Below are 16,272 nucleotides of genomic sequence, written 5' to 3' on the forward strand. Positions count from 1 at the left end.
CAGGGAAATGTAAATCAAAACCATGAAGAGATATCATCTCATGCCTGTCAGAATGGCTAAACTCAAAAACTCAAGAAACAACAAGTGTCTATGAGGATGTGGAGAACAAGGAATTCTTGTGCACTGTTGGTGGGAATGCAAACTGGTGTAGTCACTGTGCCAGACAGTATGAAGGTTTCTCGAAAAATTAAAGACAGAATTAGCCTACAATCCAGTAATTGCATTATTGGGTATTTACTCAAAGAACATGAAAACACTAATTTGAAGGGATATATGCACCCCTATGTTTATTGCAGCATTATTTACAATAGCCAAACTATGGAGGCAGCCCAAGTATCCACTGATAGATAAATGGATATAGATGTGAGATATATATAAATATCACACATCGGAATTCAGCCATAAAAAGAATGAGAAACAAAACAGCAAACAAAATGAAACCAAGAAACAAACTCCTAACTATAAGAGAACAAGTAGTTAGTAGAAGGGAGGCAGGTAGAGGGATGGGTGAAAATAGGTAAAGGGGATTAAGTATACACTTAAACTGATGAGCACTGAGTAATATATGGAACTGCTGAATCACTATATTGGATCTCTATATTGTACACCTGAAATGAATATAACACTGTATATTAACTACAATGGAATTAAATTAAAAAAAAAATAAAATACTGTGAGAGAAAATATGTCAAAGCTGTGAAGACAAAATTATTCTCATTCCTCATTAACTAGAGTGAAGTCACTTATTTTGGACACAACAGAGGAAATAAAATATATAAATAAGCCCCAAGAACACTTCAGAAGTCCGTGTTCTATTTGTGAGCTTTCTGAGCAACGGAACAATTCTTGCTTTTCTGTGAGTCTATTTGGCAAGATCAATAAATTTGGGAACATAACATAGATTCCAACTCACTTTCAAAGTCTTCTACCTCCAACTGAACTGCCCTTTTATCCAATGGATTAAGATTAAAGTCATAGAGTTCAAAAACTAAGCATTAAGCAATGCTCTTTTAAGACAGGTTTGTCAAAAAAGAACCAAAAGTTTATTGGTGTTGCGAAGGTTAAAACAGACAATTCATTTTTAGATGCATATGGAACTGAAATTAACACTTTGAGGCTAGTGAGTTTTCATTTGTTCTTTTCATTTTAATGATATTCTTAATTGGGTTATGCATAAATTAAGCAAATTTGATGGGCTCTCCTTAAATCCTAGGGAAATACATTCGCTAATCAGCTTCTCTAAGAAAATCAAGGAAAGCATATACATTTTTCAAAGAAAATAAACAGCCCTAATTGAGCTGACTATATCTACACTTAGAGTGTTCTGATTTGCACTTATGCATTTTAAATATTAGAAAGGAAATGTACATTATGATACTGTACTGTTTGCTTCCTTACAGGTTTGGTAATGGGTTTTCAGTGCCTATGTACAGTCTCTCACATATGACCTATGGCAAAAATTTAGGAGTTGAAGATTGGCACAGGAGACGAGGCAAATTATCATGGATTTAATATCTATGTTCTTCAGTGTGATATATTTTGGTGACATTTGATCTGGCACACTCTATCTTTGTAAATGACTGCTAAAATCCAGTGGATCACCAAAAGAAATACTCTAGGTAGTAACTACTTTTCCCATTAATGGAGACCAACAATGTCTAGACATTGTCTACTTGTCTTCTGAATGTTTAGGAAATCACTAGACAAAGTACTTAAATGTAAAACAAGAGTTTAAATCTGATTTTTCTTTCTTCTCTTCTTATATAGCAAAGCCCTCCAATGTGTACAACATTATTGCATTTAACCTAACCAGGAGTTAATAAAGACTTAGTTTTTAAAAAATTGTTTTAGCATGTTTGGTTCTATTTCTCCTTTTCAATTACTCCTTCTCTCTAGTCAAGGCAGTCAACTTAATACTTATGCTCGGAGAAATTTAAGAATCCTTTACTTTAAGAAGACTGAAGTAAAATGGGAGTAAATTTCTCTTTCAAAGGTAATAAAATATTCATAAGAGAAGAGATTAAATATAGTTTCTCCACATAACTTAAAATTTTTTGAAGCATTCATTGCTGAACTTAGGATTCTTTTGATTAGTTTTCATTTATGCTTCTGTACCAACATCATTAAAAAACTTGAAAGCTTTTGTTATACAATTTTATTCTTTATTATTTCTCTACCTTCAATTTGCCTAATATCATAGATATTTAACAAAGTCTTTAATACAGAAATAAAATTTAAGTCTCTTAAATTCCTTGAAATGCCTGCCAAGACAGCGCATCAAATTAAAGAAGGAAATTAAATGTCTACTCTCTAGGACAAACCATGGAGATTACTTTTTACCTGAAGGCCTCTGTTCTGCAAATGACATTCTGACTTACATTTGTGTACAACAAATTAAGGAAAAGAACAAAAACGACCCCTGTTAATGTATGTATTTCTTCACATTCCCAAAACTGACTCAGGAAATCCTAGACTCTTGTCTCCCTCATGAAGACATGGACTTGGAATCCATGGTTCAGGGAAACCCCTCTAAGGAGGAGACAGACTCTACCCTAACCGATGTAGAGTATCACTATGCCAACAGGAAAACATTTTCAAAAGGAAAAATAAGTAACGGGCCTGTAAGGAAATTTTTTTTAGCAACTGTGATCTCCTCACGAAAGGAAAATTTGCTTTGCTTTTTAAGGAAAAATAACAAAATACATATAACTGTTCAAAGAGAAATGTGAACCTTGGTGTTTCATTCCATCATGATATAAATCTAAATGTGCATCTATTATAAAAGTTTGTTTTCCTGGAGTTTACAGGTTTAGCTCCCAAATTCTAAGCATAATCTAAACGCGGCTAAAGCAGATCAGTTTAGTTGTTATTGAGAAAATGAATAGTAAAGTTGTTCCATACACCTCAGAATATACATGTGTGGATGTGTGTATGGATGTGTGTGCATTACATCTAATGTACGTGGGAAGATGAATCCATTCATCCTGTTCATCTAAAGAAACATTAATTTAGCAGACTTCATTCTCTTTAGAGTCTGGTTAATATGATAAATAATAAAATGCCATTCCATAAATAAACAATTAGCCATTGTGAGTCTAAAATGAGTCACCTTTTGCAGCTGGCTCACGTATATGGCAGGCAACAAGTTAGGTATGTTGCCTTGGGGACAATTCAGAATAAGCATTCCAGAATTAGAGGGAAAAAAGAATCTCATATTCTCCTTTTGAAGACTCCAGACCTATACTCTGGAGACAGCACAGCTTGTATTCCAGTGTTTTCCATTTATACTGAAACTCTAAGCTAAAGGAAAATAGCATGCAGATGTGCTGTTTGTGATTCGAGGAGGCTCTTTCGTGCCAGAGTACATGGTCAGTATAATGATCATATTTTAAAAGTATTAGCATTACATTTTTTCACAAACTATCACTTATTCCTAACATAAACAATTAAAAATTAAGGCCTAAGGGCAATAACTACCAGCACCTCCAATGTAGCCACTCTTCAACTAAAAATCAAAACAGTCAGGGCTTGCATCTTTAATGCTCTTCAACTGACACTCTGGCACCTGAAGATACTTCCTCAGCATTAGACCAGGTTTTCATGATGCAGGTGGTGGCTCCAGGTGCCTGAAGACCCTCTAGGATGAAGGCGGCTTCCTCCTAGAAGCTCCCTTATGAGCAGCAGACTTACAATTTGGGGGTTTTAGTGCTCACTGCATTATAATTATTTAAAATCAGTAAACTCTATTAAACTGAACACTGCCCAGAAGAACTTGACCAAGCAAGACACAATAAACGGAGAACTCCTGCTATGGAGAAGTGTTTTCTTTGGGGAATTTTACAAATGCCTTTAAGTCATCAGTGAGTCACTAGTGAAAGAGGCAAATCATAAATGCTTTTCCAGTGGTCTAAGGGTTAGCACCTCCCCCCAAATGTCAGCAGCTGGTTCCCTGATCTTCAGCATGCACAGGCTGGGTATTCGTGCACTCACAATTAGCTCGTGGTACTTAACAAACAAACAAGAAATGCAGCATATGAAATTCTAGATAGAGGCTCAATGTAAGTGAACAGACCAGACCAGGCATGGTTATTATTCAAGAGCTGAAATACATTATATGGTATAAACACTAAACTGGGGGGTTTTATATTTTGTCCAAAGGTTTTTTTCTAGTAGTGGTAGTATTAGGTAGAATATTATCCTTAACTTTGTGTAAGAAATCTCTAATTAATTTCGTAAGCTACCTGCTATATTTAAAAAGTGACCTATTAGTGAGCTGAGTTCACCACCTTGCTTCTTCACAAATGTCTATCTTGTACTTTTCTTGTATTATTTTTAACTTTATTAAATATTATTACTTGGGCCATAAGTAGTCATATCCAGATATAAATTTATAAAGTGACACATTTTCAATACCAACCATTTACTTCAACGTATTCCATAACAGCACATTCCATCAAATTAAGCTGCAAGATTTCCCACATTTGTTTTACATTCTATATGTATGGCTTATGAGTAGCAATTTTGATGAATTCCAGCTGCTTTAGATATGCAGGCAGCCCCTTATAGAACAGATCTTTTCAATTCTTATTGTATTCAATGAGGCCCATTTTATTAAGTGGGCCACCTGGTAGGATTAAAACACTAATAATTCTCCACAGAAAAAATGAAAAACAAATCACCCTGCTAAACTTAAGACCATCTTCCCTAACTATGTTACTATCATATAACTAATATAAGTGAGAAGGAGTTCTAATCCTTTGGAAGAACTGAATTTAAATTTAAACAAGCCAGCAACCTTATGAATGACTCAATTGCTCGTTTATCTAATTACAATAACAACATTAAGATAATTTTCACCATTGGTGTGTGTTGCCTGGTCTCACAAATCTATCGTGCACACTCAGTCTCCTCCTCCATCCCCCACACCCTCCCACTTCCGTCCAGCTGGAATACATCAGGGTGCAGAAGCCAAGTCAAATGTGAACCCCACCCTCCTCCATCCATTTTAAGGCACCTTCAAAGCCAGAGCACTGATCTAGTTCAGTTTCACCAGCAAAGCCAGCCATCCTGCTATTTAAGACTCCAGTTTGGGGTTTTTATAACTGCACATTAACATGAGAGCTTTGATTTTTGGTCAGAAACTTCAGCTGCACTGGGTTTCATCAGACTGTTGTACCCTTTCTGCAGAAGAGTCCTTATTATTAAATCTTCATAATCTTTGCTCTCGGTGTCGACCTCTTTCCTCATACCATCAACCTTTCTGAACTACCATTCAATAACCAACCCTAAAGAGCGTAACGTTTCCCTTCCAAAAGGTCAAAACGGAACCGCCATTATGCATGTTTTCTCCTTTGCACACCCTGTATCATTTGTGCACTGTCGCAGACAACAGTCATTTCAATGTGCACAGAAACGCTCTGGCCAAGATACATGCAGCGGGGGAGGCGGGGTTGGAGAGAAAGAGGAGCTGCGATAGGACAAAGAACTTACTTTGTTGTTCCCCTGTGCACGTAGCCGCAAGGAAAAAAACAAAAAAGAAATATGTTAAACATAAACTTATTTAAAAATTGTAAGGTTTTTCATGCTAGAGCAAAATCAAAACAAATAATTTAACTATTCACTGACATCCCAGACACACACACAGCACCCCGAGCTCATGGACAAGTCAAAGAATCCACTTATATTAAATGAAATCATGTATTTATAACAGCAGAAAATTATGACAGAGATTTCCCCCCTTCTTTCTGCTCGGAATCCTTGGAGTATGGGGACCTGGCCAAAAAGCACTGGTTTGAATTGGTAATAAGTGAACTGTTAGCATGAACGGCAAAATAGTATGTCAGCTTGCCCTTTCCTGACAGCCCCTCCTCCAACATGCCAAGCAGTGGAAAATTTCATCAGCCAATGCATTTTTAAACAAACACTGCATCCTTGGTTTCAAAGAAGGTGGAAAAAGAAAGGAAAAGAGAGCAGAGGAAAGGAGTGGGTGGTTCTGGGGAGACAGGGTAAGCAGACCAAGTTACGACCTCCATCTGTACCATTCCTCTACTTCATAAATTATGCGTTTTGTCTTGGGTTGGCATGGGAAGTGAAAGCTGTATAGTGGGGATGTGGCCAAAATAAACACTGGTCCACATTCAAGAAAATGGGTCTGGAAAGGTTAGTCACAAAAAATGTAGTCGTTTCTAAAAGAGACACTCTGGATAGAGACACAGAGAGCAGCCAGCGACAGGCGGCGGGCAAACGGGTCTCCTGTTTCAAACTGGAGCTGCAAGAGTATGATTTATATCAAACAATTTAACGCACATATGGCTTAAAAAAATAAAATGGTGATTCATTACTCCCAGGGCAGCCGAGTCCTTGCAGGGTCAGATCCTGTGGGGAAGATGTGACGGGATATGGGCAGGGAACAGATCTGAATTCGTCTCACAAGGGGCCCAAAAGGAATTTCTCGCTGAGATGCGGAGTTGAAGAGAGCTGGTAGTAAAGTGTGTGCATCTGTGGAGGAGGCTGAACACAGGCTTCAGTAACAGGTTGGGCTGGAGATCTGGCATTTACTTTTAAAAGAGGATGTGGAGGGAGAAATACTCCACACAGAAATTTTCGGGAGAGGGGCAATGCCAACTGGTGACCCTGGGGAAATGTCTAATCCAAGGACCATCACGGCCATCATATTTAACAATGATATCAGTTTAAAGACACCGATACAATAGTGTAGAGAAGCTTCTTGGCATTGTGAGTTGCCATGATATAACTGTTAACATCACTGGCTTCTACGGAGACATAAATAACGGTATAAGAATGAATGAAGGGGGGAGAAAAGAGTCTCTGTAAGGAATCTGCCAACCGTTCAATAATGCAGTAAAGATCCCCACAGAGTTTTATCAGGAATAAAATACTATTTTAGAGAATAACAAGACCCCGGTTCTCCAAAGAAGTGCAATATTGCTGAAAATACCTCAAACAGATGGAGTTTATTGAATTCCACAGCAGTGCAGCTTTTGATCTACCAAATAAGTTTCAGGAGTTCAACCAAGTATTTTTGCACATTAGGGAATGACTGGCTTCTCTGCTCGAAGGCAGATGGTTCTGTTTGTGGTGGCAACAGTGATGTCACAGAGTAGGGGGCCTTGATCCTTAAATATGAGAAACATCCAAGTGGAGGACATGGTGTGGCCTTGCCATTTCTTGTTTCCTTCAATCATTTCCCAATTGTCTATTCTGAGAGAGGCATAACAGTCATGAATGGTGAACCATAAATGTTTTATAATTCCTTCCACTACACCGTGTGGCAACAGTTTAGGTTTAGATCACGGCAAGTACCTCCACTGAAGAAAAACTAAACTCTTCAGAATTGGTCATGTGGCCGCTCGATGTTCTGTGGGAAGCACTGCTGAATAAGCTAAGAATAAAGTGATGTGTAGTGAGACTCAACACGGGCATCGTCAGTCTTGTGTTATTAGATGGCTGAATAAATAAATGCATAGGAGTGGTCATCCCGTACTAATAAATATTTACGGAGGTCTGGGGGCATTCCTCTTCTCTCCCTAGAATGACACAGAGACCCTCCCCCCAGTTGTTATTTGCCACGGAGAAAAGTTCAGTTTTAGAGTCTATCCAAAAGGAATTTCTGAAGTTCCCAAAGACTTCATTTATTGAATGCTTTCAACTTCCAGAGCAGTCCTATTAATTATAACTGGGAAAGTCTTGAATTCAGGGGTATATGAAGTTTCAGGTGTTTCACTTTCTACTGCCATTTTTCATCACTTAAGAAATCATACCCTACAGGCGCCTGGGTGGCTTAGTTGGTTAAGCTTCTGACTTGGGCTCAGGTCATGATCTCACGGTTTGTGAGTTTGAGCCCTGCGTCAGGCGTAGGCTCCGTGCTGATGGTGCAGAGCCTGCTTGGGATACTTGCTCTCTCCTTTCTCTCTGCCCCTCCCCCACTTGTGCTTTCTCTCTTTCAGAATAAATGAATAAACTTTAAAGAAAGAACAGAGGGGGGCGCCTGGGTGGCGCAGTCGGTTAAGCGTCCGACTTCAGCCAGGTCACGATCTCGCGGTCCGTGAGTTCGAGCCCCGCGTCAGGCTCTGGGCTGATGGCTCAGAGCCTGGAGCCTGTTTCCGATTCTGTGTCTCCCTCTCTCTCTGCCCCTCCCCCGTTCATGCTCTGTCTCTCTCTGTCCCAAAAATAAATAAACGTTGAAAAAAAAATTAAAAAAAAAAAAGAAAGAACAGAGGGGCACCTGGGTGGCTCAGGTCATGATCTCGTGGTCCGTGGGTTTGAGCCCCGCATTGGGCTCTGGGCTGACAGCTCAGAGCCTGGAGCCTGCTTCGGATTCTGGGTCTCCCTGTCTCTCTGCCCCTCCCCCACTCACACTCTGTCTCTCTCTCTGTCTCTCTGTCTTTCAAAAAATGAATAAATGTTAGAAAACATTAAAAAAAATGAACAGAAATCATACCCTCTAGGGGAGGACCATCTATCTATACAGTCAATGGAAGTCTCTTAAGAAGCTCTGCAGTATTTAATTTAACAAATAGGCAATACTGAATTTGCACCAAATTTATTTCCAGGGCATCCGCTACTCTACAGTTGGCTGCTTTCAGATAGCCAGCTGGCCAGTATCTGAGGGCAGGCTTGTGAATTCTCACTTTCCCTGACAGCCCCTCGGGCTCACTCCTGACTGACAGATTTCTAAGCCAGCCTGTCCACAGGGCAACATGACCCCTATGGACAACAACAACTCTGCTTCCTTAACCAACAGGTAAGGAAATTCTCCCTCATTTGCCTAAGTCCCACTAATCCTTTGCAAAGAAAAAGTAACTACTAAACTGGGGAGTGCAGCTTCATGGACCATTAATGATTTTCAGCAATAATAATAAAGGCTACGTGGCATTGAACACATTCACTCAGTTGCAGGCACCAAGCTAGATGTGATATGCAATAGTTCTCATTCAATCCTATAAAATCACGCAGAGGAAGGTATCGTTATTTTGAGTTTAAAAAAGAATACACAACTGACGAGTTAAGTAACTTGCCTGAACCACAGGGCTAATAAATAGAAGGACTGGGATTCAAATATGAGATAGATCTGACTTAAAATCTACTTCATTTCACTGCACACAAAATGTTCCAAAGAATTTGGAATCCTTTAATGTTATTTATACTTTAAGTCCTACTATTAGCTGACAAAACTGTGCCAAAAGATCAGTCATTTTTTATACCTTGTTCTTTAGATTTTAATCAAATTTCCATTTATTTGTATTCACACTTACTGATGCATGCACATAAATTTTTACTATAAAATAACTTTTAAAAGTTCTTTAATTGTAGCCTACAATACTGATATACACATACTTTTTATCTGTTTCATCAGTTTAAAAAAAAGAAACCAAACCAAAATACTATTAACTAATTCCATTAGAAACATCTTTAATTTGAAATTGTACAATTTAATTATTTAACAATATAAAATTTTATAGTGGTTATAATTTCAATTTAATGGCCAAAGGAAATAGAAGTTAAAGAAATAAAATTCCGCTAAACCCAAATTCAGATTTACATATATCTTTAAAGTATTGTGGCTTCTCAAAAAGATCAGGTGACTGGTAGAATGCTAAATTCGTGGCTCAGAGAGGTTATGTGTAAGTTCAGTGTCATATTGGGAAACTGAATCCAGGATGCCTCATTGAGGGTCACATATTATACTGTTCAAATAAGAAGTCTACAGTTTGCTTTGGATCCAGAACGATTAAGGGGCAAAAGGTAATTAGAAAATCCACATGGGAATATAGATGGGCTGTTGCATTTTATATATTCGCTATAGTTTCTACCACATTGTAATTATTTAGTTGCATCCCTCATTTCCACTAGACTTGAAACTCTTATAAAGTAAGAACTGCATGTTTTTTATATTCGAATTTCTAGAGACCACCATAATGGTGATGGATGAAGGGAAGGAAGAAGGGAGAGAAGAGAGTGGAAGAGGAAGAAAGAAAGAAAAAAAATCTGTAGAAAACTCCAAAAGAAAAAAACAGGTAATAGAACATTATGATATGAATGACATAAAAATATTCTTCATGTGGACATGATAGAAAAGATATGATGGGGAAAAGCGTGTAATAAAAAAGTGTGCAATCTTAGTTGGAAAAAAAATGTATCCAAAAACAAAATGTGGAGGATGGCTGTTTATCTAAATGAGGCTGAAATTACCCAATTTTTAAAAATAATCTTTGTAGATTTTTTCCAATAAAAATCTTGTATAAAAAGCAGAAAGTTTTGAGTCTTGACTTATGTCCATGTATGACAAATGTTTCATTATTAGAATAGAGATTGATTTGCTGTCGACTCAATGGTTTATTGATACAAAACCCAAATGACCCTCCAGAAGTCCTAAAAATTTACTTACAGAGAGACATCTGTTACTAGGTTAATCTGACTTTTTCATCAAATCTAAGTTAGGAATAACTGTAGCTAAAAGTATCCATCCCTCCAAATCTAAGCATGTTCACAAAATGAATGTTTACATAAGCATTCTACTTAGATTGCTTTCAGTAGTTAGCTGCCATTTAAACATCTGAAAGTCAAGCAATCGTGTAATATAACCTCTACAACTACATGGTGCGTAAGAAATGCAAATGTTGTTTATGATGAAAACTGAGAAAAGCAATGTTCATGGCACACTGCCAAGTTTAATTTCCTGTCATGTCTTTGGCATACAGTAAAAAACCCCTTTGTCTTGATCGTCCAAGCAACTGTACCAAAAGTGTACTTATAAACAGAAATGATATTAAAAGAATCAAACAGATCATGTGGGACAACCCTAGATTTGCTTAAAATTGAGCATTCTGATAAAAAATAGCAAATGTTTCATTGAGCGTCTTCTTTCTGTAGAGCTATGGATACATGAAAATCCCAATTTATAAAAACAATTCACCAGGGATAGGTAATTTTGCTTTGCCAAGACAGTTTTCCCTCATAAGAGATGTATTGCATAATTTCTTTAAATACCAAAATTGTCTAGTATATTTAAGATAAGTTTGGCAAAATCATGACTGAAGAAAACATTTTCACAAACATTACAATTGCATTGTAGGAAGACACACACACACACACACACACCACAAATATATAACCAATATAATATTTTATATAACCAATTTTCTATTATTTGGTAGATAGAAAACAGCATAAACTATTTATGATCTCACTGGGCTACATTATAATATTTACAGTGTTTTAGCTCTCATCTTAGTAGGCTGTGATGAAAATGATAATTATCATCATTATTATAAATATATATTTGTTTATTTTAAGAAGGGGGAGGGGCAGAGAGAGAGAGAGGGAGAGAGAGAATCTCAAGCAGGCTCCATGCTGTTAGCACAGAGCCCAATCTCAAGAGTCTAACACTTAACCAACTGAGCCACCCACGTGCCCCACCATCATTATTATTATAAATAAAAAAAGAGTGCTTGCTTGTGTCCACCATATTCAGTGCTTTCCCTGCATTCTCTCACTTTATCCTGTCAACCAAGCTATAGGGGACTCTTGCTATTTCCATTTTAGAAATGGGAGTTTTGAAACCTAAAAAAGCTAGGTAACCTTCCTAAGATCTCACAGCTTCTATGTGAATTTCTGGAATTTCAGTCTAGGTAGTTTGACCCTAAAGCCTGTGCTTGAACACACATGCTCTACACCTTCTCATAGTACCCAGCCTTATAAGACTTTTAAAAATGTAAATCTTATGTCACTAACTGGCTTGAAACCCTCTAATGGCTTCCCATCTCACTCAAAATAGAATCAAATGCTCACCACTTCCTTCAAGGCCAATACAATCTGCCCTTGACCACTCTCTTGGAAACTATCAACCACTTCTGTCCTCCCTCATTGTGTTCCGGACTCACTGATTTTTTGCTGCTCCTCTAAGACACTGAGCTGGCTTTGCACTTGTTAGTCCTCTCCACAAATATTCTTCTTCAGACTTCCATTTCATTTACTCAACTCTTCACATGGGGCCTTCTCTAATCATCTTTACTAAAATAAAGCTTGCCTGCCCTTTTCTTACTGTCTGTCCCTTTAATATTCTTTATTTTTTTTACAGACTGTATCGTGCTCTTAAAATCCCACTATATAGTTATACAGTTATCCATTCACTTGTTTAATGTCTGCTCCTTGGGGGTACGACCTTACTGTTCACCTCTGTTGCCCTACTGCCTAGAGTGGTGCCTGGCAAAAAGAGTGTGCTCAATACGCTTTTGTGGAATGAATGAATTAAAAATTAAGTATATGTCCATTTTTAATACAGAATGTTTGTGAAATTGAACACACTACCATCAATGGATAGGGAAGAGTAATAAGAAATGATCAGAATTAACAACAAAAGTAGAAGTGGTACTCTGATTTTACAAATGATTTCTCATGTGCAGTTTTTAGAGTAGCATATAGCTATGTAAATATGTATGTACACAACTGATAAAATTTGGACAATTATGGAAATCATATAGATACCTCTGTACTTGGATATCACTAGGAAAGGGGCTTGTTGCACTTCACATGGGAGAGCATAGGGTTATTGTGGGGGAAGGGTCATTGTTTTAGGTGCTAACCAGACAAAGGTAGGTTGGGATAGGGTTAAGAGGTCTATGTGTGAGCTAAATAACATCAATGAGAAGAACATTTTGGCATAAATCCTCAATCACTTACCTCTGGAACTTGGTTAAATTCCAATGCAACCTCAGGGATGTGGTCAAGTCTAAAGTTCCCCTAGAGACGCCTCATTTCCGCCGCCCCCCCCCCCACCACCGGTGCCCATATTTCAGGCTCTCCTGAGAAGACTCTTCGTATTTGGGGCCTAGAAATGACCTGACTTGTCCTATAAACTGATCTAGAGCCAAGTAAGCACCAAAAGGTCAAGCTGGACTAAATCCCCAAGGCTGAGTCTCTGAACTTTTGTTCTGAGCAGACACCTGGATAGTGCAGCATCTCAAGGGGAACAGTGAGTAAGCAGTGAGAGCCACTCATTCGCAGAGTCTGCTTAATGGTGTGTGTACATATGTTGGGTGGGACTTTTGAAATTTAAATCCAGACGTTTTCCAAACAAATTCTGTTTATTAACTTGAACGAGAGAAGTGACTTCAAATACTTGAAGTGTATTTATAAAGATAAGTAGGAATTGCGATATAATGTTTTTCTTCTTTCACACTCCAAATGCCATTAGTCAGAATTTGAATGCAGATATAATTTTGGATTCAGGTACTACAGACATAGTGAAAGGAATTTTATAAAAATAAGTATATTTTTAAGGCTATGAAATAGTGTTATGACATGATATATATGCCATGGCTATATGAAGAATGTTATAATCCACTATATGACTACTGGGACAACTGTGGAAAACCATAAAAAAGCCATATAAGGAAAATAAAATTTTAAATTAAAACAGAGAAACTCTGTGTCTGAGATTGGATATATTATGTTTTATGGCAGAGTAGGACATTTTCTCTAACAAGTATATTGATAAACTTCTTAAAATAGAACCTAAGGGAGAAAAAGAAATATGAAGCGAATTAAGTCAAAAGAGAACTAGTTTCTCCAGTATACAGTATGTAGAATTATGTCTTCTTAAACATGGTTCATAATTGTAAAATAATAGTTATATGCAACTTACTAAAGATTTATCAGGATAAACCCCAGCTCTTAGTAGAGATGCCTTCCAGCTGTCCACATCCTCCTGTGAGTCACATGCCAGCTCAAGGAAGCGATAGTCTTTGTATACATTCCTGGAATTAAAAAAAAATCATACTTTCAGTTCTGAACCAAATTCAAAATGATTTTATATCGCTGCAGACAACGATGATACAAATGACAGTCCACGTGGATACTTCTCTGACAGTCACTGGAGGAAAACAAAAACAATTCACTGTATTTAAAATAATTAGCACATTCCTATATTATTATATAATCCTTTTTAAACTTTAAGGAATTCAGAGCCCCTTGTACTGCTAAGCAATAAGCAGTGAAGGAAACGCAAATGCTCTCAATATGACACACTGGATGCCAAGTGAGAGGTGTTCCAGGGGAATGGATTTGCTGTTGCCTAGTGATTAATCAATTTTCTGAAACTATTTTATAAGTCTAAATGGCTCATAAAACTGTAAAAGGTATGGCAATAATCTTACAAACTTAAAACACTAAATTCGATTCAAAACAGAAAGGCTCATCGATACTGTGAAAAGAAAAAACAAAACATCAACCAGTATTTAACAGAGTGAAATGCCTATAAAGTGCATATTTACAACTGGGACAATCCTGTAATTTTCTTTCTTTTCCTAACAATAAAAGGATACATAAGATGAAATACATGCCCATTTAGAAAGATTTGGAAACTAGATAAAAGTCTAAAAATGGTGACAATCATCCATTTTCCACTGTTGATAGATAAACATTTCTTTATACTCTTGTTCTATCAATGTTTCACACAGTTGAGGTCTCCTCTACCCACTTCTGTCTCCCTTTCTCTCTCTCTCAATTTTGTGTCTTTATTACTATTATTACATTATGGCCATTTACTTATGCCATTACATCTTCATAAACATCAAATTAGAATGGTATAATATTCATTAATATAAATGTATGATAATCTACTTAACCTCTTTAAATATTAGATAATTAAGTAATTTCTTTTTTTATAATCATAAATAATGCTTAAGTGAGTATTTTTATCCATAAGCTTTTCACATCTACTAATATTATTTTCTGAGGATGGATTCCTATAAAAAAGTTACAGGATCAAAATTACAGTCATTTTTTAAGATACTCATATGCATTATCAATCACCTTTCCAGCAGAGATCATCCAATTTACATGGATATTAGTGGTATACAAAAATTTAAAGTCTTTTTCTCTTCTTATTCTATCCCAAGGTATTCTCACTTATGCCTAAGAGCCTTAGTTTATACTGAAACTCAGATAGCTAACAAATTTATCTCTTTTGCCCAGGACTGCCCTAGATTCACAGTGTTTACTGACTCCTCCACTTGAGTATCTCAAGGGCACATTGACATGAATGACTGAATTGGTGATTTTAACTTGACTTCCCTACCTTCCACACTCTTATACCCTCTTTCATAAACCACCTAAAAGTGTACTTCCTGTACGCTGACCACCATCTCACTGCCACCCTCCCTCAAACATTACAGTAGCCTCCTCACATGGCTCCTTTAAATTTGCTCTCCACACTTGGGGCGCCTGAGGGGGCTCAGTCGGTTAAGTTTAAGTGTCAGACTTTAGCTCAGGTCATGATCTCACAGTTCGCCGGTTCAAGCCCTAAGTCGGGCTCTGTGCTGACAGCTCAGAGCCTGGAGCCTGCTTCGGATTCTGTGTCTCCCCCCTCACTGTCCCTCCCCCACTTGTGCTCTGTCTCTCCTTTTCTCTCTCAAAAACAAAACAGTGTGGAGTGCTCTCCACACGGAATCCTCGTGATCCCCTGAAAATGTGAATCAGATATTTTTACCCATGGAGTAAAACGCTCCATTAGTCACCTGCTTTTAGGGAAGGACTATACTCTATCATGGCCTATAAAACCCTGCAGTCTGGCCCGTTACTGTTACCTTCCTCTCCAGCTTCTTTTCACACTCTGCTCTCCTTTGCTTTTTCTGCTCCAGCCATGCTGACTGTCTTTGGCTTCCTCAAATGTGCCATGCCTACTCCCAAGGTCTTTGAATACACTGCTCTCTGCCTGTAGTTCTTTTTTTCTTCCCTCGTTGCACAGTTAATGCTTATTCTTTCTTGGAATCTCAGATCATATTTCTATTCACCTTTCCTTCATATATTAATTACAGTTGTGAATTCAGAATTATAGGAGTTATTTTATGTATGTATGTATGTATGTATGTATGTATGTATTTATTGTCTATCTTTCCAACTAGCCCACAAGCAACATTAGGACAGGGAATGTATCATTTTCATGTTTATTATTTTATTCCCAGGGGATTCTGGAAAGATGATGACTTAATTGTGCTCTGCTTCCTCTCCACTTCTAACTTAGGTCAAACACATCCTTTTTTCTTAAGTCAAGCAGATATCAGGACTGGTATTCAGGTAGAGGGTGTGAACTAGATAGTTGTATTTTCTTGCTCTGTGCTGAACAAAGCTGTGGGGCCACAGCAAGAAAAGTCTAAGGCAAGGACCAGCACGTAGGAGCTCTTTGGTAGGGCTGTCCTTCAATGATCACAGGATCCTGGGTGTGCCTGAGTTTTCTCTACCCTAATGCAG

The 16,272-nt window shown here is 37.6% G+C and overlaps 1 protein-coding gene across 4 annotated transcripts in view; it reads right to left on the reverse strand.

Annotated features, from left to right (window-relative positions):
• The window catches only part of DNM3 (dynamin 3), a 559,767-nt gene that overhangs the window by 85,540 nt on the left and 457,955 nt on the right, over positions 1-16,272 (reverse strand). For 2 of the 4 annotated variants that reach the window (XM_047077324.1, XM_047077322.1), the window contains 2 exons: positions 13,667-13,778; positions 5,491-5,502 (listed from right to left, as the gene is read on the reverse strand). In XM_047077324.1, the coding sequence (XP_046933280.1) occupies positions 5,491-5,502; positions 13,667-13,778 (124 nt within the window). The remainder of the gene's footprint in view (positions 1-5,490; positions 5,503-13,666; positions 13,779-16,272) is intronic. The other 2 variants (XM_047077325.1, XM_047077323.1) reach the window with 1 other exon arrangement.

This window comes from Lynx rufus, unplaced genomic scaffold (assembly GCF_022079265.1).
Source record: "Lynx rufus isolate CCGP_SWC_20201006 ecotype Redwood Valley unplaced genomic scaffold, mLynRuf1.p SCAF_15, whole genome shotgun sequence".
Classification (NCBI taxonomy): Eukaryota; Metazoa; Chordata; class Mammalia; order Carnivora; family Felidae; genus Lynx; species Lynx rufus.